The sequence below is a fragment of the Anser anser genome, assembly GCF_964211835.1.
Source record: "Anser anser genome assembly, chromosome: 9".
In the NCBI taxonomy this organism is placed as follows: domain Eukaryota; kingdom Metazoa; phylum Chordata; class Aves; order Anseriformes; family Anatidae; genus Anser; species Anser anser.
Genome location: NC_139729.1, coordinates 19,377,685 through 19,402,727, shown reverse-complemented (window position 1 = coordinate 19,402,727; position 25,043 = coordinate 19,377,685). Strand labels below are relative to the sequence as shown.

Sequence of the window (25,043 nt, the reverse complement as noted above, 5' to 3'; positions counted from 1 at the left end):
ATTGCACACGTGCATTGCACTATTGCGTTGCACACTTGCATTGGATCGCACATTCGCGTTGCATCGCACACGTGCAGCGCACACTTGCAGTGCGCACGTGCATTGCATTGCATTGCACACTCGCATTGCACACTTGCACGCCTGCAGCCCCTCGGCGCGCGCCCCACCCGCCGCCCGCCGGCGAACGTTCCAGACCCCCCACGCTGCGGCACCAGCGGCGGGAGGCCGGGCTGCCGAAATGGAGGCAGCCCCCCCTCCCCGCCGGGGAGCATTCTGGGAAATGTAGTCCCCCGCCCTCTCCCCTCCCTCACGCCGCTGGGAGGTGGGCGCGGCGGGAAGGACTACACATCCCATGGGGCTCCGCGAGGGAGCCGCCTCCTCACTCCCCCCTCCCACCCCCCCCTTCTCGCCGCTCATGCGCCCTGGAGACGCCGGAACCGCTATAAGGGATGTGGTTGGGCTCCGCGGGCGCGGAGGGGTAGAGCTGCGGCGGGGGCAGGCGGCGGGCGGAGGTGAGGGGGGGGAAAAGGGCCGGCACGGGACCCCCCTGTGTGGCCGGGGGGGTCGCCGGTAGGGCCCGTCCTGTGAGGGGGCGGCTGGGCAGGGTCCCCCTCGCACCCCTGAGGGGCTGGGGGTGGTCTCCGTGCCGGTTTTCCTGTCAGCTTCTGCCCCCCGGGAGGGCTGAGGGGTGCCCGCAGCGCCGCTGAGGTGGCTGCTCCCTGTGAGTGTCCGTGCCGAGCCCCAGCTCGGAGCCTCCTCGCACGGGCTGTTTGTCTCCACGGAGCGCAGGGTGACCGCCTGAGGTGGTGGGGGTCTGCTTGGCAGGGCTCTGCGCTGCTAAGCTCCTGGGTCTGTGCAGTTTTGGGCCTTTTTCAGGGAATTTCAGGGATTTTGGGGGATTTTCAGGGAAAACTTGGTCTTCTGAGACTAGTCCCTTAATATTTTACCTAAATACTGCAGTTATGGTTATGCATTTTGACATTCTAAATGAATATTTCACTGCTCTAAGCGGGGAAATAAGCTAATGCTCCGTTAGAGTCACTGTACTCTTTACCCACCTCAGGGTATGTTTAAACTAGTTCAGAAGAAGCTGGTCTTGCGTGGGCTCTCAAAGTCACATTATTAGTTCTATTTTTAACAAAGCTCCTTTGCAGTTGTTTCCTGACTTTATCTAAGCTTTAAAAGCAGTTGAGTAAAAGTAACTAGTGTGTTGGGCATGGCATGTAATGAAGTTGAATTTGGTTCTTTTCAGATTATTGAGGCGCAAATCCACGTGTAAACCCTGGCGTTTACAGAAGATGAAAGACATCGACATAGGAAAAGAGTACATTATACCCAGTCCTGGGTATAGGAGCGTGAGGGAGAGAGCCGACTCGGTGCAGCATGAAGAACAGGAAGGGTCAAAATTTCAGCATGCTAAACATAAGGTCAGTTTATTTTGTCATTGTTTTGCTGTCCGTGCTCATTAAATTACATGCAGCAGCCTTTTTGCTGTGCCAGCTCAGCATAGATTTACTACCTTGAAGGTCAATAATGAATATTCTCATTGGTGTGGGAGAGGTCATTTCAAGGCGTAGCGTAGCTAGCTACCTTAGTAACAAATTTGAGCGCTTATTAAACATTTTTAACTTAAACGTCACCTGACTAAAAGCAAAATACACTTTTCCTACTATTCAAATTTCAATTTGAATCCAGATATTGTAAGCTGTTGTAGTTAAGAGAATCATTATAACCACGTAAGAACAGTGAAGAGCTCAGCACAAATCACACACTATTCAGTGTTGGCGGCTGAAAAAATTCTTAATCATGCCATGTTTTTCTCAAGGATTATTTCTGAGACAGATGTCTAGCTTGCTCTAGATGCAAGATCCTTACTTTTTCCATCTGGATGGAAGTAATCTGTATTGAATACTGTTTTTTATGCATCTGTACATTTTATGTGGTGTGGTACAGTCATAATTACTTTCTGTAATTTAAGAGCTTGATCTTGAAATAACTACTGGCTTACAGCTTGTATGTTGTTCTCAACATCTAATTTTTAAAGCTTGTTCCCACTGAAAGAGTGCATGCATTAGAACTTAAGTGCTGTAGGGCAAATAGATGTTCAGATAAATGGAAACACCCACACAAATGGTGAAAGATATGGTCTGGAACTAAGAACCCATACTGGTTAAAGAAGATTAAAAATAAAGAAGATTAGTAATATTAGCTGGTCTGAATACTTGTACTGGAATATTTTCTTGCGTGTCCTGTTCCTAACCTTTCCAAAAACCACTAAAATACTAATGTAGAACTGTCTGAAGCCAAGGTCAATACTGCCTGCCTGGCTTTTTTTGCAATGACGAGGTGCTTGCAAAATACTTCCTGGGCATTTCGTATGGATTACCTGTGACAGCCCCAGTCCGTGAGGATTGGAAATGGGGGAACTTGTCATATTTATATGGAAGAACTGTGAAGACTTTTTTTAAAAGGCTTGTGTTTTGCTGCATTATACTGGGCACTGAGACAGAATTTACTTCAGATCAAGCTCACCTTGTTTCACTGGGGCTTCAGGGGTTTTGCCAGGTATTTCTGAATACGGGTTCAGTGCTGCACTGCTGCTCTTTGAGGTAGGAGTGATCTGCTCTGCAGCAGGCAGAGTGCGGTTTGTACTCGCAGGCTCTGCAGCTTCTGGTGTCCCTACAGGCTCTATGACTCAGCAGACTATCGCTGATGTACAGAGGAAGGTAGAGTGATTGCATTAGAGCAGGCAGTGATGCAGAGCCGGGAGCCCTTCGGAGTCACAGTGCAGCTTTTCGACAGCATTTATTATGTTGATGTCATTGGCTTGTCACCCAGTGTACGTTGTCCAGTAGCAAATCTGCACTGTCAAATTACTGGTGACAACAGCGATGCCATTGGAGGGCAGCTCCGTTTCCCAACCAGTGGGAGGGGGGTTAAGCAGTAATCATGGCATGGTATCTCTCTTTATTGGTCTGCATCATCTAATTGTGCTGCCTGCTTTAACTTTGGAGGACAAAATCCTGAAAGCTGGCTAAGGTCCTTGTAACGTGATTTACCTCTAAACGTTTCAAATGAATGAAATGAAACCAGCGTTTTTTATTTTCTGAAGGCTGGAAGTAAGCAAAGTGCTGCGTACTTGTACAGCATGACATTAAAATCTCTGACTTGGAGGCACGTTCATATCAGCTGAATTCTGTTGCTGTGGTCTTTTTTTTGCCTCTGTACCTCAACCTGATTTGGTGCCAGTGACTACAGTTAAGGGTGGTAGGCCCAGATAACACTGAGGGGCAGGGATTTTGTAAAATTTGTGGTTACTGATGCAAAAAGAGGTTGGTCCCTGTTCTTACCTAGAACTTTATTTAGAGGAATTAACCTAATTATCTTATTAAGGAAACTGGCTAGTTCTGACAGATGGGCACTGTGTTGTGGTTTTGCTCGCTAGCTGTTGTGTTTGATATTGCCAGGGTTGAGTTAACTTATCTCAAACACTTGGACTCCTTGTTTTGCCAGCTTTATAGCTTGGGTGTATATAATCCATAAACAGCACTGAACTTATTGCTGAGTGTCAGTGAGATTAAACCCTGCTTACTTGCAAAATATTGAGGCTAAGGGGAAGAGCTGTCTTGACCTTGTCAAAACTGTGCTCATACTTGTGTGTACAGTTGAAATAAGTTCTCATTTCTTCCTTTAGTTGAAATAAGTTCTAGTTTCAGCAGGTTTCTTGGCCTTAAAGCTTCTTTGGATGTTTTCTACCTTTAACAAGAGTAAGTGAAGTCTTCACTTTCATAAGGTTGACCTTTGTCTGTTAGTCAAACACTTCCTCTCTGCTTGTAACAATAAAGGATAGAAACTGTAGCTCAGCTGTTACAAAAAGCAGTACTTCAAGGCAAAAGTGACAATGTCCTTTAGTACTTTATCCTTTATGAGCCCTGGGATTGGGTCAGGTGCTTAAGCTGGTTTATTGGGCACATGTTGTACGCGTTGTTACAGCTGGTGTCAGAACGCAGTGGGAAGTTGATGTGAGGAGGGAGGGCAGGACTACAGTGGTGCAGATGGAGGGGTTAAGCGGTGGTGGAACTGTCACTTGGGCAACTGAGAGTCACGATGGAGAGACCTTGTGGAACGCAAATTTCCTGGAGAAAACCTGGTTGAGGATTTCAAAGAGCACGTTAGATAGGTACATCATACATCAGAGGGAGATAGAACTGCGTATTTCTTTCTGAAAAAGGTAAAGGAAAACTACCTGAGTATAGGAGCAGCAGTTAATGGCTGGTGGGGGTGACAGCTTCTGGCAGGGCCACAGGGACATGTCACTGATCAGTAATGTGACTTAACAGTTTCCTGTTGCATGTATTACTGTATTTTTATACCTCTTTCTTAGCTTGAAGTTGACAAGACTAGTTGATTGCCTGGTCACGATTTTTGTAGGTGAAACCTATTCTACCACTGAGCCAAGGTCCCAAAACTTCATGTTCCTTGCTCTGTCTTACATAAAGGTTGTGTTCAGCTTTATGCTTTGTCTTGAAACCTCCACATTTGTTCAGGCTTCCTACTGATAGAAACCAACAGTGGGTGTTCGTGACCATAGTGGAAAAGAACTTGGAATTGCTTCTTTAGAAGCTCACATGCTGTTCAGTCACAGCCTTGAAGATCGCTTTGTTGAAAGATAGGACGTTTTTAAGCAAGCTTCCTAGAATAACAATTGAAATCATTGCCATATAAGTAGGTCTAATCTAACGTTTCCTGGTGCTTAATGGGAAAGTTGCTATAGAAATTTAGACCTCTGAAATAGTTAGGCACTCTGGGACTGAAATTCAAAAACAGTTTTTATTCATGAATAAGTATCTGCAGTATGCTTTTAACAATTGATTTTTAGGTCTTTGTTGGAGACCTTAATACAGCTTATAAAATAGTCTTAACTACATGTTCCCAATGCATAATACTGTGCTAATTGGTGTTATTGTATATGGAGGCACTGATCTTCTGAATGAAGATAACGTCTAGATGTACTTGCTGCTGAGCACTATAATTGGTAGACTTCACCTGTAAGAATGAAAACTTACCAGTGGATGAAAATTAAAGAATGCTTTTGAAATACTGATTTATACTTGTACCGTTAGGACTTCTTGTTCCCAAACACTTGTGTTCTTCAAGTTGTATCTGGAATAATTGTATTTAGTTCTAATGGAAACATCGTGCCCTGAGAAGCAGGGCAGACCCCACTGTGTCCATAAAATATACTATAAAATGATGGATGAGGAAGGGAAACTTGTTCTGAAAGTGGTTTTGGAATAGACTAGTCTCAAATGTAGACTTCTGTGTGTGTTTTTGTTGGAACAGCAGGCAAGCGCGTACTTTGTTCTCCTACCCCATCCCATCTGGAACAACAAAAGAGAGGAAGAAGTTTATTCTCATGATATGCAATGCTTATGAGAACCCAATTACTGAGGTTCTAGTCCCAATGTTAATGCTAGAGCATGAATGTACAAACTGTACTCCAAGCTGTCACTGGAATATAGAGTTTGGGATTAGATTCTTGCTGCTGGAGCATAGTGACTGTCTACAGCATCTGTGGTAAGCCTCAAGTTCATATTGTTGCATTACACTGGGCACCACTGAGCTATTCAGGTTGCTTGAAACAGGCAGGAAAAATGTGTTGCTAACTTTAGGTATGGGAAGCACTACTAATATTCCTGTCCTCATCTTGATCTCTTATTTTTCAGGTGTCTCTGACAGCTTTTTGCCAGGCAACAGAGAATGTGATCAGGACTTGCTGGAGTTGATGTAAATCCTTCAAGCACTGGTAGCTTTGAAGTGATTTATCACTGGCTGTCCAACAGTCAGATAGCTCTGCCTCTCAACCTCTCTGGAACATCTGGAGTGTCTGAACAACTGGGTTGAACACCCTGAAAATAGGGATGTGAATGTAGCCTGGGTACTAGTGCCTTGGTACTCCATGCTTGGAGCAGCCTTTCTAGGCAGCTTAATTACAAGCTTTTAGTTGGAGCCAAAGCTGCTGGATGTCTGCATTTTCTAGAAGCCTTCATATTTTCATGACCTAATGAGCACAAAACTTTAAGAATCACAGGCTGAGTGGGCTACTGGGGGCTCTAGGCTTTTGTCTCTACACAAAGATATTGCTTTATGGCTGGCTCAGAGGTTATGGTTAGAAGCTGTGGTAGTTTGAGCTGATGCCCATGTTCACTGCATGACAAGGTAAAACTGCAGTTGACTACTTGATCAAGATGGCTGGCAAAATGTTAGAATCATTTTAACTGTCACCCAGCTGACCATACCACCGGCTGTGCTGGGAGAGAGATGCAAGAAAAATAGATCTGGATGTTTCTGAAACTTTGTAACAGCTGCTGTTATACTACTTGCTGCTTGAGAATCTCCTGTCTGTAAACGATACTGCACACAAGTGCGATATTAGATGCCTTATTTTCTCAGATCATAGCTGTGTAGAAGGCGAGGGGGTAGTTTTACAGAAACATTACCTCAGTAATGTTAAAAAACCTGACACAGGTACAGATGTATAATGAGATCTGAGTTTGTATAGTTAATGACTTAAATGTAGAACTTGAAATTCAGCTTTTTAGTGTAATGCACAGTCTGACTGCAAGAGATACTTATTTCCTGGAGCTATTTTGATAACAATTAAGCTTTTAAGCTTCCAATTTCTGTATTGTCATTCTACTTTTCTACTAAGTAAAAAGAAAACTGCCCTTTGATGTTTGGAAGCCTTATACGAAAAGCTACGCTAGGTGAAGTATGATCCTCTGTGGATTCTGCTTTGGTATGTTCTTCTGCTGTGAACGAGTTGCTGCGGTGTAAGGGCACTGATGCAATAAGTGTGTGATAAGCTCGTGATAAGCTCACATAATGAGTTCAATAAGGCAAATTCTAGATAAGTGCCTATATACCAAAGGCAGACTTCTCTAAATGTTAATTTCTATTTAAGTGTCAAAGGGAAACAAAACTTTAAACTCTACCTTGCCAATATTTATCCTTAAGCTTAAACACAATTAGACTGTGTGCAAAGGCAAAAATTCATGCTACTTTCTACAGATTGCTTCAATCTTTGGGCATAACATGCAATTAATCAAACTATCTTGATTAGTCATGTTCTCTCATGCTGCTGCTCAGGTACTCTCTAATTTGACACGAGAGATCCCTGAGTTGGTGCCTGGTGAATATTTTAAGACAAACCTCTAACCACCTGGAGGACAGCACAGAGGTTGCATCACTGCCTCAATTTATGTACATAGAGCTGAGAAAGGAGCACAATAGGTTATTGAAAGTTTACCTCGAATTTAGAGGGGGGAATCTACCTATATCTGAAAAGTCTTATACTTATTACTAAGAGGAATAAAAATGCAAAATCTTTCACTGGGCAGAGACGTGCTAGTGGAACACCAGTATTCTGGCTAATTCATGGCTTCTACTTTGTCAGCTGTCTTTAATCCTTTTTCTAAATCTTAGCCACGTGATTAAAATCTTAACCACGTAATTAAAGCCTTGAATCTGGCTACTTGCTGCCATTGTCTTTTACTTCTGTCTATTGCTGTTCCTTTGTCAAGAGCAGATTTGTAAAACAGTCTGCTCATTACTGAAAGTGGGCAGGGAATATAACTAACTTTGAAGAGACGCTGCAAGCTTTCCTTTATTGTAGTGTTCTGTATTAGTGCTTGAGCCACTGCCCTATGGCTGTCATAGGAACTCAATAGCATAAACTTAAATAGTGCCAGGAGGATTTAATGGATCTGGAGAACTTAACCTGAAATGAGACAAAACCTGTTCATGCAGGGAGTTCTGATGCTCTGAGACACCGAGATGGTTGTTAGTCTTTGAACGCTGATATCCTGGTGCTAAGGAGTAGCCTGGGAGATCCTGCTGTGACCAGGCTGTTCCACAAACAATCTATATTTTGATCCTATTCGAGGACTAAGGTTAAAAGTATGTCAGTCAACTTATGCTTGGAGCCCTGAGGTATTTTTCAGATTACCGGTTCATTTGCCAATTGGGTGGGGTGTCCCTTGCTTGTGTTGGTATAGGAAGGAGAACTGAGTGAAAGGCTGTATCAGGCTTGATAAATGTTATGATGTCAGGGCTTGTGCTCTCATTCTTTGGTGGCTTCATGCCACAGCAGTTTGAGTTTCTGGATCTTCCTGGTGTTGTCCTAAATTGATCTGATATTTTCTCTTGTGACCTAGCTCAGGCATAGCCTGAGCAAAGAATTAGTGGAAGAACAGCAGCAGCAGTTTGCACATGGTTCAGGGTAATAGAGCTTACCTGAGCCAGTCAGGAACCAAATCCTCAGCCTGTGCTGTGTCAGTACGATCTGCTTATTGAGGTGTTTCGTGGCTTTGTGGTCAGAGCGTGTGTAGGTTGCTAGTTCTGAGGGGAAACTTATAGTTAAGGCTGATGACTTTCTCATTCTGCAGGGGATCTGCTGTTACTGCATGACAACATGCATGAACTGTCCAGCTTCAGTGCTGCATGATGAGTGTACAGCCTCAGCTCTGAGTGAATCCCATACTGGTTTGTATGTGAAATAGAAGACATGGATTCGTGCACACCAGAAGCCTGAGTCGGGGCACAGCTGCTGTTTAAAAAAAAAAATCCTAAAATAAATATGACATGGCAAACCTCATTTCTTGGATTATAGGAATAAGTGGGTTTGCCAGGGAAGAGTTGAGAACATCTCACCTCAGCGCTAATACTTACCGGAATCCAAGGGCAAGGTCAAATAAGCAATGTTCCTAGGAAAAAATGAATGTACCTGACCTCAGCAAGGACTCTGTGTGCATCAAGAAGTGGTTAATATTCAGGCTCATCACAAACATACCTACGGTGATCTTATCAAGGCTTTGTAGACAAACAGTGGTGCTAAGTGCTACTGGGAGACTTCTGCTCTAACGTGAGCGTGCATAAACTCAGGCTAGCTTTGAAATCATGACTCAAACACTAATTCAACTTCTGTTAGTTCTACCTCAGACAGAACTACAGAGTTCTAATTCAGAGAATGTTTTAAGCACTGGATCACCTAATTCTTTTCCCTGTGTGCCTGACTACTCCTGAGCTGTGTTACACTGGTCCTAGCTTCCCATTTACCTCTTCTTACTGGGAGCTTGAAGGTAGGAGTTTGGAGGCCTTCCAAGCTCTGCCTTGTAAATGCAAGAAGTGGGAGTTCCTATTCTACAGCATTGCCAGCTTGGTGTTCTTTACCACTTGAATAAAACAATTTTAACTCTGTGTAATATTAAATCAGCCACAGTAGCTTTTGTATTCTATGTCAGCTGTGAGGACTAATGTCTTCTCCTGTGTCTGCTCTAGTTTCCTGTCAGGTAGCAGAGGAGATGCTGCTTCTTTCCTGCAGTGATCTGAGCCCTGGAAGATCATCTGCTTTACAGAAGAAATAGCAATTGTTTGGCTGTTGGGATTTGGTTTGTATGTTGACTGCGTAGCATACAAACCAAATTCTTTCTCTGCAAGAGGAGTAAGGGATGGAAAATCTGTTTTGTTTGGCCTCCAAGCTTGTCTGGTTTTGCTGTTCTCATCTGATACGACAATTGTCAAACCAATAAATTGTTACCATCTCTGCTAAATATGAGACTGCCTGCGTGAAAGGCTAGGATCACACTCCTTCACATCAATAGCACAGCTGCTTCTGTTCTCTTCACCTGCTTCACCGTCTTCACAGAAATAAATGCCCCTGTTCTCTGCTTAGAAGGAAACATCTAAAAAGCTGCCGTTTCCCTTTTGCTTGCCTTTCTGCATAATCTATAGAAAACAGGGGTGTCAGGAAGACCATCTGTTTTGGTTGCATCTGACTTCCTGTGTTTGGCAGCTTGGCTCTTAGGTTTTATGAGTTTTCATGACCTTCCTACACATCTTGCTATAAAAGGTTATGAATTTGGTACCCCTGTCTCAGCCTTTCTGCCATGACATCTCAAGCAGACTGTGGCCCCTTTCTGGCCCTGCCTCCCATCACCACATGTGCGTGCCATCCCTATGACCAGTTTGGCCTTGTACCAGGGAGTCCTGCTAACAGGTGCTGGAGGCTTTTGTTGCTCCCAATTTGCAGGAAGTCAGGGGGCAGGTATGCTGTGGGAACAGCACCAGCTCTGCTTATCTTTCTCTGCCTGCGTGCTGGCCGTGGAGGTAGAAGAACAAGACAAGAATGTGTGTGTAGCGATACTTCCCCAGGGTACTCAGTAGAATACAGCCAGGGATTGCCGTTAGGATTGAAAACTGAACTGTATTCCTCACCTAGATTCCCTTGTCTGTTGAATCCTATCAGTCTGCACCTGCATGTGCCACAGCTTTAACTAAAGTCGAGTGCAGGACCCTTGCCCTCTGTTACAGGCGGCCTGTGGTTACAGAAACTTTATTTGCAGATGACTAGCTGTGAATAAAATGCTGGGTAAATGATCTCTGTTGCTCTCTGTCACATGTTTAAGTGAGCCATGATGTATTTCTCCTGTGTGAGTTCAATTCTCCCATCTTTAGTCCATTTATATGCTTGATCTTTACAGCATCCTTTGATAGAGAATTCAGAATTTAAGCATCCCTTGTGTGAATAGCGTTAATTTCACCGAGTGTTCGGATTCTTTTGTTGTTAAGATCAGTCGGTGATCATTCCTTACTTCTCTTCTTCATGTCATTCATGACTTTACGGGCATCTCAAGTACCTTATCTTTGTTCCTCTCCTTTACTAGCTGAAAAGTCTTAAATTTCTGCTTCTGTGGAAGCTGTTCCCATCCTAACTGTTCTCATTGTCCTTTGTAGAAAGTCATTTTAAGTATAGCACTCTTTCTGAACTAAGCGATGGGGTACTGACTGGTGTTCAAAAAGGGGGCAAACCCTAGGTTTTGGAAGTGGTGTGGTATTGTTCATGCTTTCTTCATTGTCTTTTTGCCTTTATGATGATGCTGAGTAGTGAACTGTTGTTTTTTAAGAAATAACTTTTTTTTTTTGTTTTCTCCTGGTTAGTGTTAATCTCTAATTTAGACTTGTTTTTGTTAACGTTTCTTTGGAGTTATTAATATAGGGTTTTACCATCAGCTACGTGGCTTTTATTGGTATGCTGAGAAGTTGCTGAATTACAAGAAGCTCTTGATAGCGCAGCCGTGATTTACGAGGCACATGTTTCAAGAGCAGTGCTGGAGCCTGTCACATCACATTGCTAAAGACTTCTTCAGGATTTTAGTTTCCGAGAAAACTGCGTATACAAGCAGGCGCTCAGGATATCACCAGTTGATGAACACTTGAAAAAAGGATAGGGGTTCATAAACTTATAATTAAGTGTTGGGCTTGTGACTTGTTTTTCTACTTCAGCTTTTACTCAAGAAATGCGCAGTAGAACTGCTTAGGAGTCTCACTTGTCCCTGCTAAACTGTAGGCTTTGGAGACTTTATAATATGACACAAAACTGTAATCTTTCTTGTACAGTAGGGTGGTGCATTTGTTTCTTGATAATCATATGTATAGGATTTTGGCAAGTTTGCCAAGATTGAGTTGCAGAATCTTCTCAGCTAGGGGTTTGTGCTTACATGCCCTGTGTGTCAAGAGATTACAAAGGCCTTTAAGAAGCAGTGCCCTAGTCCTTTATCATTTTTTTTTTTCACATTTGCTAAGACAATTCTGTTGAGCACTTCTGGAGAGTTTAATTGTTTTTCACAGTGAGTGTTTAAGAACGTTATCTTTGGACTCCTTAAAAACGCAGGATCTTGCAATTGTGCTTTCTTATTAAAAATATTCTCACTTGCAAGGTGGTAAACAACTTTACTTTTATCCTGATGTTTTTGCATTTGGGAGACTCCTTTTGGACTCTTTCTGTGTGCTCTGAAAAACAATGAATCTGCAAATAGCCTATGGCATAGTATAGTGTCAGCAGAGCAGGGTGTTTGGGCAGATGTGCCTGGGGCTCTTGCAAGTGGCAGAGTGTAGCCAACTAGCTATGAATTCCTCCGCTGTATCCAGGAAAGTGGTCGTGCACAGCTTTCCCCCTGCTGAGTCCTTTGAGACATCTTTGGCAGCTCCCATATTAATGCTGATTAAGGGAGATTTGGTAAGGAGGTGTGGCCCTTAGTGAGTCAGTAATTTAACAGAAATTGAGAAATCTTTTATTTCCGATTTTGTTACATATTTTGAGGCACTCCATGTGTCAGAATCTTGTCGTGTTCTTTTGTTTTCTAATTATCCTGGCTTGTTATATAATCATGCTTTAGATTTAGATCATGTTTTTTGGGACACGGACCATGGGTTGTTGACAAAGTTGTTAAATGGTGCTTAGGCACTATTTAAGCACTTGGTTAAATAAACAAAGGGCAGATTTATACTGTCATTATCGATTTCCTGCTCTCGCCCTTCGCATGAATGGAAGCTAATTGTCTTAATGTGCTATATGCTTTGATATTAACATAGGATAGGTGAAGTCTGGCAAAAAATTATGCAGTGCAAGGTTAGGAATCGATTGCTGGCAATTGATGGCCATTTAAGGCTTTGGATATTGTGTTTTTAGGAGGCTGCAAGGCAGTTACAGTTGTTGTTTAAAAAAATAATGAAATAACTTTGCCCTGGGAAGGCTGCTAATAAGGACAAGCATGGTACCTTGGCAGGGTGGTGGGAAGAGATGATCTTTACAGATTCTCTGGTATCTTTGTTTGCAAAATGGCCAGGGAGATTTTTACCCCAGAGTTCACAAAGTAACTCAATTTCAAAGAAGCAGAAAACAAACAGATAACGGGACTCTGCAATAGATGGCCCATTAAGTTAGCAGGACCAGTAGTGAGCCCCCTGCAAGCGTTAGATAGCAAGCTTATCTCCTGAGATACTTTTGCCACATCTAGCTTCTGATCAAAAGACTTGTTTGAACTCTGCAAAATTTTGGCTTCTCCATATCATTGCTATTTACTTTCTCCTGTTAGATTAGAACGTAAAGTCTGCCTTTTACTAGGGCTGTGGGAAAACTCTCCTAAGATAAGGCTTGCCTTGCCTTTTAAATGGTTGGTAATAAAGTTGCTGAACCACAGAGAAGTATGGCTGGGAGCAGGAAGAATTGCCATCTTTGTTGTTGCCTTTAGGGAGAAAGAGAAAAATCAGGAAATGTGATAAAGTACATATCGTTCTGCATAATACATATTTTTCTTTTGATGTAACCCAAAGTATTTTTGAAAAAGTTTACTAGAATTCTGAAAATAATCTGATTTTTCTTTGGATAAGAATATCTAAATTATACTAAGAGGATGCAAGTTCATCAAGAATGACTTAACTGTACTGCCCATCGTTGATTCCCAGAATTTACAAAGGACTAACGTTGATTTTTTGATTTTCTTCCATCATATTTCCTTTCCCTAAAGCATTTGGTCCTGTGACAATATGCAAGATTGGTCTGTCTATTTATCCTTTGAGTACACAGACACAGTACAGTAACTGGTGTTAACGTACATTATGCACATCCAGGTTGTGTGTGCCTTCCATGTTTTTGCCACCAGGCTGAAACCTGTCCTCTAAGACATCAAATGGCAGTGGTTGATGTTGTTGCAATGGCTTACAGAAGTAAAAGGTGTAAAGTTGCGGGAGTCATGGACTTTAAACACAGCTCTGAACTCTGACTGTTCTTTCTTGTAAAAGCAGATTGAATGCCAGGATGCCTTGGAAGCAGCTGCTCGCGCAGAGGGCCTCCCACTGGATACCTCTGTGCATTCCCAGCTGAGAATGCTGGATGAAGAGCATCACAAGGGCAAATACCACCATGGCCTGAATGTGCTGAAACCCATACGGACTACTTCCAAGTAAGCCTTGAGGCTGCAGGAGAACTGATACAGTATTTGCTTTTCAAACCAGTTAAAAAGTAGATTTGCATCTGTAGTTCTGCTGCCTGGTACTGGAAATGCTGGAATTTGTTTGGCAAGTGCAACTTGCATGGGCCATTTGGAACCCTTGAGTATTTTCAGTGAGAGTAGGCTTTGTTTTTCTCAAGGATTTAAAATTCTGTTTCCTTTCCACTTATTTCTGTGTTTTTTTTTTTTTTTTTTCCCTTTTAGACACCAGCACCCTGTTGATAATGCTGGGCTTTTCTCCTGCATGACCTTCTCCTGGCTCTCTCCTTTGGCCCACAGAGCATACAAGAAAGGGGAGTTGTTTATGGATGATGTATGGTCCTTGTCAAGGCACGAGTCTTCAGATGTCAATTGTAGAAGGTAGAAACATTTTGCTCCATATTATTTTTTTCAAATGCTTGAAATTTTCACAGAGAAGCGCCTATGAGATTGTACCTTTTCTTGCAGTGAAAGTTTCATAACGTGAAGCTTCTGTTTTTCTTAGGCTGGAGAGATTGTGGCAGGAAGAACTGAAAGAATGTGGGCCCGATGATGCTTCTCTCCGGAGAGTTGTGTGGATTTTCTGCCGCACCAGACTCATCATTTCCATAGTGTGTCTGATGATCACGCAGCTCGCGGGTTTCAGTGGACCAGTAAGTAATATCCATCCTTTTTTTAATAACCCCAGAGGGCTTCATCTCATGGCCAACTGTAAAATATTAAGGTTTCATTGCAGGATCACTTAATGTTTTGACTAGCTAGAAATTTTGGGGCAAAATTCCAGAGTGATATGGTATTCCAAGATAGGTTTCCTACAGCTGGAGGATCAGTTGCTGAATACCAAGGCCAAGTTCTTGGAGAAGGGAGGGGGACTTTAGATATCTTGGAGGAAATGCACACCTGTTTTTTCTCTTTGCTTTTGAGTATAGTTTAAAGTTCTTCCTTAACTGGTATGTGGTCTTTTTTGCATAAAATTCTTATGTGCAGGTATTTTATTTCTGTTTTGAAATTCTGTAAGTTTATCTTGTAATAAAAATCAGTCTGATAAAACACTAATCTTAGACTATTGGCATTGATAGCACAGTCTTCAAGAGATGGAACCAAACAATTTTATTAGAGCGCTACTTTTTAAAGTAGCGAGTTTCCAGAGATTTGTGAGTATAGTCTTTCCTGATGCTACAGAGGACGGTCAGACAGGTTTTATGTAGAGTTTGTTAGAGTATGTTATTGCCTTTAGGAACTGCTGCAGTTTGTTGCTATGGGTCGTAATGAAGATAACAACATATGGGACTTGACATTCACACCATTTTTTTGTCACCTGTTTGTTGCACGTGCTGTGCAGATTTACAGTTGAAATTTTGACTAAATTTATTCTCTACACATTTCCCTTGAGGAGTAGGAGCAGTATTACTGCTAGTAGTACACGTTTCAGTGTGCTGGTAAGCTGAAGGTTCATTTCTTGGGTAAGTACACTTGGGTGCACTGTTAGGTGAAATGTCTTTTTAAAATGTTTTCCAGTTTTTAAATGTCTTATCAAAATGTTCTTCTGCTTTTTATACGTCTTTAAAGTTTGCCTTGTTTTATGTAATATGAATAACGAATGTTTCTGTGGTATTGTTTTCATGGTAATAATTTGGCTTGTATTAATTAAAAAATGTCTGAACATACTTCGGTAATAATATATCATGTTTAAGGTTTTAACAGCACTAGCTTTCCCCAAGAAGAGCTTCTGTCATTGTTTCACTACAGGGCTTTAGTAGCTGCTTTTATCTTTAGCAAAGAACTTGCAGCAGGGTATCCCCAATTTCTGTAGTGTCATCTCCTTGATGTGTCTCAGCCAAGCTGCTGGATGAGAGCGGGAAGGGAAGGAAAAAAACAACAAACCAACTTGATTAGGTTGGGAACTATGTTTGCAATTGATGCTCAATTTGGATAATTTACAATTATCTATAGACCTTGCCTGTTTGCAGGCAACCTTATTCTTTTCTCTGAATAAGGAACAATTCCTTCACGGTTTTAACATTTGGCATGAAAAAATGAGTCTTTACCATCCCTCCTCCCTGTTTTTTAAAATGGCATGCCTCATGTATATGCCTATGCTGTCTCCTCTGAAGTGTTAGTGCTTTCTTGTATTGTTACACCCTTTCAGTCACCTGAAGGTGAAAAGGGAGATCAGGAAAAGCGCTTGACTTGACCTCTTGTGTTGGTGAAAACTAGCAAAATGGAGTTAAACATTAATTAAAGTTAATTAAAATTTTTGACGTTTAATATGAGCATCTATGACCTTGAAATGTCAGCCAAGACCTGTGGCTTTGCTAATGAGCATTGTGATGGTTATAACTGGATGGGAGTTGTTGCAGACTTCCTTTTTTTTTTTTTTTGTGTTATTAGATCCTTCAAGGGTCTTCCTTTTATCTTATTTATTTTGATAAATTCTGCATCTGGCACAGTATCCAAACCCATAACCTGGTGAGACAGCTGCGTGTGTCAGACTGCCTTGTAATAACCATCAGAATGTACTAGTAGAGGTGAGATATCATTTATCTCCAGTGAATATATGCTGCTGTTTAATCAGCTAGCAAAACTTTCACGTTCATTTTGAGGAACAAATAAATTTTTTGGTTACTGAACATACTCAGTTTAACTCCAGGTCTGAACAATGTACCCGTTTGCAACTGTTCAGAGCTATTATTCTTCCTGTTTGGGAGATGGGGAAACTTGCTATCTTAGTGGAGTACAGCTTGACAGTTTGGTCAGTTATTGGAGGGGGGAGTGGTAAGCTGTTGGAGGTAAGTTTCCCAATTTCCCAGTTGGCTCCAGTTGCAGCCTGCCCCGTGTTTTTGCACGCTGGCTGCAATGGGGATGCCCGCGCTGCAGTGGGACCAGTGACAGAAGCTGTTCTTTAGAATTTTCAGGATGGCTGTTTTCTGCGTCAGAATGAGACAGTCCTGCTGGGCAGAGCCAACGCCAAGAGCAAAGGTAAGGTAAAGTTTATTCAATGAGAATGCTTAAGACAGCCAAGCAGCTAGTACCATCTACTACGGTAATAGTCACAGGAATTCCTTTTTACCATTAGATTCAGTTTTAGTTTTTGTACTACAACTTTTCCTGTTCTGTAAATAACTTTATGCTGGATTCTTTTCATTAAACTAGTTTGAATTGAAGTAGTATGTGCTTAGATGTAAATGTTAATTGTGACTTTTTTCCGTTCCCTTTTCAAAATTCTTTAATCTGCTGTTTCCTCTTTCTTTCATCTGGAAAAAAAAAAAGGGGGTATAATGTAAGCTGGTCTCTATTTCATCACGGGAGATGCTGATTCTATAAAATAGTGCTGAAAAAATGCACTAAAAAGTTTTGGGAGGAATGAGACCCCAGGAAACATCTGCTTTCTTTATACATCCTCTCTTGGAGACTTTCAGCAATGCTGTGGTGTGCGAGAAAATGCTTGCTGTCTGCGACCATGCTGAGTTACAGCTCGTGAGGAAAAAGGGGGCATTTTCACCCCGATGCTCAGTGACTCGGTTGCATATGTGGGATTGAATACTGGAAAAAGAAGTCAGTAATCTTCTTAGTAACTGCAAACCAACTGTATGCAGTTGTGGTCCAAACAGTGGATGTAAAACTAAATCCAAGTAAGGAGAAAGTTGGAATGCAATAGATCTGTGAATGTGAGCTCCTCACATTTGTTCAGGGATCGATATGTAAATTTTCTCAGTGGCCATTCTAGAACCTGATGGACATCTGGCTTTAATTCACACCTGTGAAAATGAAAGAGCAAAATTATTTACAGCATGTTTCCTTGGTTCTGACACGCAGAATTATTTTCCTCAGAACAGATGAGTTTGATCTCCATTTTTTTCCTGTTACTTGGTGCTGGGCTGTAGCTTTCAATACCTTTGCTGAAATAGTGGGGTTTTGTTTTTTCCCTCTCTCTTCAAACTATACAGAACTCTTATTTGCAAAACCTGGTTTAGCCAAGAGGACTTCAACGAACTGTGATGTGAAAGGCTTCTCAAATATTTTCTTTGGTCTCAAAAATTTTTTTGGTTGCTTTTTGTTGTGGGCAAAGGTAATTCTCTGCTCTGTATTAGCGTATCAAAAGCACCAGTATCTTAAAGCATCATTTGCTGAGAAGCTGTCTAGGAAATCTGCTTTTGCTATCTGTGAAGCCTTACTATAGCATACTTTTAAAACCAGTTTTCAGAATTTGTGCAGCCTCAGAAGCCTCCCATGTTGGCACCTGCAAGTTTGACTTCTTTTGGACTTCATGAAAAATACTGTTGTGTTTTTGTATTTTTATAATTTTGTGTGTAGTTTCAGTTATAGTTTGTTAGAGGCTAAGACTGTTAGATATTAACTCATTATAATTACCCTGTATGTGCAGATTGTATATTTATACAATGCTTTACCTGTTGTACCGTGTTTGTGAGATGTTACCATTTAAGATGGCACTTTATTTCAAATAAAAGCCTGTTGTTTCTCAGTCGATAGTATTTAATATTGATGGCGATTGTGAGTTGTATGATGTTGTAATGTGCCGTTGGACCACAAAGAGCTGGAGGTGGGAATCAGTGGTTCTGGGGGCTGCATTCTTTCTGCAGGTGATATTTGAAAAGTGATTCCTGAGGTAAAGTGTTATGTTTCTGTGGGGAGAGGGCATGGGGAGGGATTGTATGGTTAATTTTTTTTCTTTTTCATTTCCCCTGTCCCCAATGATTTGTGGTATTGCGTACCTTGTGCTTTCTGCTTGTTTTTTTCTTTACTATTAAACTGCTGATGTTTATTTCCAGGAATGTTTTGCAAATGTCCTTCTCACTCTTCCCCTCTACAACTGTAGGTACATTGTTCCTTTTTATCAAATAAGCACGTTTGAAGCAAACCAAAGATAAAATAAAAAGGTCTTAATGTCACGTAAAGGAATGTTTCTTAATGTGCTCAGATGTATAAGTAGTGACTATATTTTAAAACTCTTCTATATGACAATGCATTGCTTTCAGCTAACTGACAGATTTATGTTAAGTTAGAAGACACAGAGGATTATAAGTATGCTGCGAGGAATATGGTTCCAAATTAAACTTTCTTTACTTACTAAATTTGGCTCAGTGCTTGGCTCTCAGCAGGGCTTTGTTTTACAGTATTCCTTGTATTGACATCTTTTACTTCTAGAAGGAAGACGCTTTCTATTTCAAATGGCTGTCTTAAAAGCAAAGTAGCCTACTTGTTTCTAACTTAACATAAAGTTGTTGCATGGTCCTCTGGGATGATGGGTGTTCATGCAAGTTTGCATTTCTTCCTGTAGGCGTTCGTTGTGAAACATCTTTTGGAGTATACCCAACAGAGTGAGTCCAACCTGCAGTACAGCTTGTTTTTAGTTTTTGGCATCTTTATGACGGAAATAGTGCGATCTTGGTCCCTTGCGCTAACCTGGGCCTTGAATTACCGCACGGGGGTTAGACTGCGTGGAGCTATCTTGACAATGGCATTTAAGAAAATTCTCAAGCTGAAGAATATCAAGGAGAAGTCTCTTGGCGAGGTAAGCTGAGTATCATTTTGGAAATTGCTGGCTGAGAAAAGATATGTAAATATATTCCTTTGAGAATTAACTGTGCCTTAAATCTAAATAATCTGCTCTGTGTGTTTTTCAGCTCATAAATGTATGTTCCAATGATGGTCAAAGGATGTTTGAAGCTGCAGCAGTTGGCAGTTTGTTGGCTGGGGGCCCTATTGTGGCCATCTTAGGAATGGTTTATAATGTAATTATTCTGGGCCCAACAGGCTTCTTGGGCTCTGCTGTCTTCATACTTTTCTACCCAGCAATGGTAAGTTACAAAGAATTAAGACTTACTTCATTTTTCTTGGGCTAGATACATGCATAGTTCTGAATAAAGGTGTTGAAAAGTGCTAGGTTAAGCCTGTTTATGGTACTGCATATTATTGAAATTATTCCTAAAGATGATGTGAGGAGCAGAAACTTGGAAACGGGGAACTCAAAATGGTCCAAAAAAAAAAAAAAAAAGGAAAATGGAAATAGGAAAGCTAGTAGATCTGACTTTGAGATAAATATTTATAGCTAAATTAAACTGCAGAGTGTTCAGATGCTTGTGGTTGAGGCTGGAAAGACAAAAGGCCTCCGTCTTGTCTACAGGGGCCGAGTGTTGCATGTTTCAGTCAAGATTCATTCCTGAATTCAATAATAGGTGTTGAAAAGTGCTACATCTGGGAGGGAGGGTGCTCTTCTCTAGATATTCCTGCATCTACTTCTGCTCAGCAGTGAAATAGGCTAGTCCAAGCCAAAAATCTTTTTATCTCTATATTCATAATAAACATTTTAAAAGGCATGGATGCAGAATACCATCAGGTCCACTTTGATGTAATTTGTGTGCAATAGGAAGGACTAAAATAATGGGAATTATATTTTTAAAAAGGGGAATGAAGAGTGGAATTTGATTATCTTCACCAGTTCTCTAAAACTTTACATTGGTTTAGTAAAAATGTTAATAATGTTTTATTTTCCTAGCACAGGCATATAGTAGAAATTGATCTGGCTGTACAAAGTCCAGCTTTTTCTTTCGCCAGTGACCAGGTTAAAAGACTGGCTAGAATGAATTCTAGTGCTCATTTGCTGTGAGAGTAAATTCAGTTTACCTTAAAGTTACTGTAGTCTTTGTGCTTCAGAAACTGTAGTGAATCTAGTGCTATTCAATACTGGTAGAAGTCCACAGCTTTATTCTCACAAATTTCGTTTTTGTTTAGACTTGCTGTCCTCAGTCTAGTGCTCAGTGCAGATGGGGTGGGAGGATGTGAATAATGTTTCTAGCTTTCCTTTTATGTCAGAATGAAAGCATTCTTGCCCTGTCTCTGAAAGTCTTTTTTTTTCAGATTCAAAATTTGCTTTGTATGGTAATTAGGAGGGGTTGAATGTACTTGCTCTGAGTTTTCACTAATGTTGCATGGTGTTACTTTTTGTTTCAGATGTTTGTATCACGCCTCACTGCGTATTTCAGAAGAAAATGTGTATCAACAACAGATGAACGTGTGCAAAAGATGAATGAAGTTCTTAATTACATTAAGTTCATTAAAATGTATGCCTGGGTCAAACCGTTTTCTCAGAATGTTCAAAGTGAGTTCACAAAATTTGTAGATGTTTGCTTTTGTGGTGATGCCTCATTGCTTAGTGCTCTGGTGCATGCTTCTAGGTTAGAAACATAGATGTTGATTTACATGTGGTGTAGCAACTCCTTTCATCCACCACGCTCTTTGTCATGCATGATGGGTTAGACAAACAGTCTTGCTGCTTTCTAAAGTTTTGCTTTCTAGCATAATGTTTGGTCGTGTTCTAATCCTAATTTTTTAAATTTTGTTCCAATTTTTGATAATAATATGATGACTGCTCCATTTTTAGAATACGGTGACTTCTGTCTTACAAAGATTTATAGACCATTATAGTTTACTGCTCTCTGCTCTTTTTATAAGGACATGTATGTGATAACTGCTAACATGTAAAACGTTAGGTCTCTCTTACTCAGTGTTTATAGTGTCTGTTGTATACGTATTCCTCTGAATCATACTTCATATCTGGTGCCCCTATTCGTATTTCTAGAGATCCGTGAGGAAGAACGTAAAATCTTAGAGCGTGCTGGCTACTTCCAGAGCATCACTGTGGGTGTGGCTCCCATAGTTGTAGTCATTGCCAGTGTGGTGACTTTTTCTGTCCATATGATCCTTGGCTACGATCTTACAGCAGCTCAGGTAAGTGGTTAGCTTATTGCAGTGGTGAAAATATTCTTTACTGTATTGTTACAGTAGCTTTTCTGTTAAGTCATTTCTCTCCAGCTCATTCTTTTTTTTCTGTGTGGCCAGGCCAGGTTAAGGCTCACAGAAATGGTGATCTGGTGGGTGTGACAGCAGCTTACATAGTCATGTATTTTGCACAAAAAACTCTCTGTGCTGTTCCAGCCCTGACCTTCCTCAGAATAGGCTTTGAGGTGAATGTGAACCAGCACTCCTTTTTGCTATTCAGTTAGGACATTGGGATTACTGGATGTTTTTTTTTCAGTGTGCTTGGATGCAAACAGTACAGATTTGTTTTCCCTTGTGACTTAAAATAGGATATGAACATGGATCTTCACAAGTAATAGGCTAATGCAGGATTTGCTGTCTGATATTTTCATTGGACCTACGAACACTGAAGATCTGGTCTGTTACAAAGTGCTGGGTAGATGCACTGTTATTCTGCTATTCCAGAGTATGGAATTCCAGAGTATTCTTTAAATGGTGATTCTTTGACTGTGGGCCTTCTCTATGTCTTTGACTTGCTGCTATGGCAATTCAACCTTTAGAAGGCTGGAATTGTTAGTTAAGTATATTGCATCCAAAAATCCAAACGTGATTCTTTCTTTTTTTTTTTTTTTTAGGCATTCACAGTGGTCACTGTCTTCAATTCAATGACTTTTGCTCTAAAAGTAACACCTTTCTCAGTGAAGTCTCTATCTGAGGCATCTGTTTCCGTTGACAGATTTAAGGTAAGAAGTCTTTTAGTTCTGCAGTTTTAGCTGTTAGTGTGGCGTGTTGTATGTGTATAGTAGATGCTAATGGAACAACTTGAAGATGATGCTGTTTTATTGTATTGAGGAGTTTTTTTTTCTGTACACTTAGCACTCTATATCATTGTATTCTGCAGAAGGGATAAAAACACAGTCAAGGAATATTAGAGCTTTAAGTTAGTACTGGTGTGGGAAGCAAAATATTCAATGATTTCAGGATTTTGATGTTGGCCACTATCAGAGATGGGATTCAGGATTAGACAGTTTGCAGTATAGTAATTCTTTCACTCTCTTATGACCGTCTGCATGAAAAGGCAGTGCAACTTGTCTACAGTGAAATTTCACATTTTGCCAGTGAAATTATTTTTGAAGATGTCATGTTCTATGTGAGCAGACTTTGCACAAACTAGTAGATTTTTATTTGTAGTCATGAAAAATTGAGGTTTAGTATTTCCAGGGCAGATTGTGACTGAAGTACTGGTTCCATTGTACGAATAAAATACAGTTGTGACCTGACTAAACAAAATCTATGGTAGAAAATTAAAATCCAGATAACAGAAACAGTCCTATTTCATCCTTCAATCCCTGTGAATACGCTGTGTACTTTAGTATGAACTCAGAGGACAGGCCTCTATTTTGCCTTCTCTCTTGCAGTCAATAGCACATACCACTATTGCACATGGCAGAAACTTTCAAATAGGATTCCATAATATTAAGTTATATGGATTCTGTATAATGCATTCATGAAACAAATTTGGGTATGAGAAGAATGGAATCTACAGAATGGTTGAGAGATTCCATTAATTATTAAGCGTTTTTGTTTAATCTTCTGCCTGGGTCAACCTCAAGCAAGCTTTCCTAAATCGAGTTGTACTAGAGGGAATTGTTAGGGGAAGAGAAGAGTGGGAATTGTAGTACTTCCCAGTTCAAGTCTGCAAAGAGTGTAACTTCTGTCAGGTGTGTAACACAGGGTGGGGTTACTCTAATATCACAATAAAAATGTAACTTACGTTTTGAGTCTGCAAATAAGTATGAGCTTTCCTACGAATGTATGATTTGGGCATAGCAATCTCAGGAGTAAATAAGGCTGACAGTTGAGAAGTCTGTAATCACAGGCTGCTTAGTTCAACACATAACTTATATAAGTGGAAACTATTTTATCTTGTAACTAAATTATGTGAAAAACCTCTTCTTAATCTGTGTTGATTGTAAGTACTGATGGATGTGGTGGAAAACATGATACAATGGACTTAGCGGCTTACTTATTCTCAAGCAGCCCTACATGGCTAAATTTGTGTGAGATGGCATTTTCCCAACCAAAGGGGCGAAGGGTAAAGGATGAAGTCATTCCATCTTCTGTAATGAGCTGACGCTCAGGACAAGTCAGTCACTTTTGCTCATGGTGACATCTCTGCTCCAACCCATGTATTCTACTCCCATGTTTTGTATCTGGAGATTGCAGAGTGGTAGTTGCAAACTGTTAACAGAATGAGCTCCTCTCGTAGCACCCAGAGCATTGCAGCTCTTAAAAAGTCTTCGTGTATCTAAGTGTTTCCACCACATCCAGGAATGCCCTGGCCACTCAGCAGGCCCGGAGTTAGTTTACACTAATGAGCTACCTTTTGCTCTTCAGCTTTCTCCCACTATATAGCCTGATGTGTTTTGCTGCGTGAGTGTGCCATAGGCTTGTCTCCCAGTCTTGATCAGGTGTCTCATCTTTACACCTCTCTCACAACTCCTATCAGAGTTTATTTCTAATGGAAGAGGTTCATATGATAAAGAAAAAACCAGCCAATCCTCACACCGCGATAGAGGTGAAAAATGCTACCTTGGCTTGGGACTTCTCCCACGCCAGCGTCCAGAGCTCACCAAAGTTGACCCCCAAAGTGAAAAAAGACAAGAAAGTAACCAAGGGCAAGAAAGAGAAAATGAAGCTGCAGAATGAGGGACAGCAAGCTGTGCTGGCAGAGCAGAAGGGCCATCTTCTAGTGGACAATGATGACCATCCTAGCCCCGAAGAGGAGAACAGAATCATCCACCTGGTTAACCTTCGGCTTCAGAGGACTCTCTACAACATTGACTTGGAGATAGAAAAGGTAAGAGAAGAAAGGAGTAAATATGAGCTCTTGAAAGACCTCATTTTTAGCTGTCCCTTGGAATAGAGAGCTGTTTGTTTCTGCATGAAATGGAGCATATTGCTTTTGTGCACTCCTGTAATATCCATGGCAACTGCGGTATCCAGGATGCAGTCTGATCTTGATGTAAACAGCTGTGCCATTCTAGCAAACGGGATCTTTGCACACAGCCTATAAATCACTGCAGGATATTTAGTCTTCGCATCTAATGTGTTTTTTCTGTTTGTAGCTCTCAGAACAGTCTGAGGCATTGAACCTAAAGAATAACCAGGGCAACAGAGGTGTCGGTGAGGTATTGGTGGATGGTTTATTTCTGCGGCCATTTGACAATTCTGTAGGGTTTCAGCTACATTCTCAGTGAACATTTTATGTGATGAAGTGTTATGATGGAGCATAGCAGTGGATTTTCATTGGAGAATATGCAACTAATTCTTCACTGAGAATTTTTGTACTATAGAAAACCAAAGATTTTCAAGAAGTTAGAAGCAGCTGAAGTCCTCACTGCAAGTAAGGTAAAAGCATGTAACATGTTAAGG

The 25,043-nt window shown here is 41.0% G+C and overlaps 1 protein-coding gene across 7 annotated transcripts in view; it reads left to right on the top strand.

Moving 5' to 3' along the window:
• Nucleotides 1–377: 377 nt before the first annotated feature.
• Nucleotides 378–25,043, top strand: part of ABCC5 (ATP binding cassette subfamily C member 5) — a 44,606-nt gene continuing 19,940 nt past the window's right edge. For 2 of the 7 annotated variants that reach the window (XM_083848290.1, XM_083848292.1), the window contains exons 1-11: nt 379–512; nt 1,253–1,427; nt 13,645–13,802; nt 14,055–14,210; nt 14,335–14,482; nt 19,129–19,362; nt 19,475–19,648; nt 20,802–20,949; nt 21,430–21,578; nt 22,244–22,351; nt 24,118–24,468. In XM_083848290.1, coding sequence (XP_083704416.1) covers nt 1,299–1,427; nt 13,645–13,802; nt 14,055–14,210; nt 14,335–14,482; nt 19,129–19,362; nt 19,475–19,648; nt 20,802–20,949; nt 21,430–21,578; nt 22,244–22,351; nt 24,118–24,468 — 1,755 coding nt within the window. In that variant the 5' untranslated portion in view covers nt 379–512; nt 1,253–1,298. Of the gene's footprint in view, nt 513–1,252; nt 1,428–13,641; nt 13,803–14,054; nt 14,211–14,334; nt 14,483–14,586; nt 18,667–19,128; nt 19,363–19,474; nt 19,649–20,801; nt 20,950–21,429; nt 21,579–22,243; nt 22,352–24,117; nt 24,469–25,043 lie in introns of those variants that run through there. The other 5 variants (XM_083848289.1, XM_083848291.1, XM_083848294.1 and 2 more) reach the window with 4 other exon arrangements.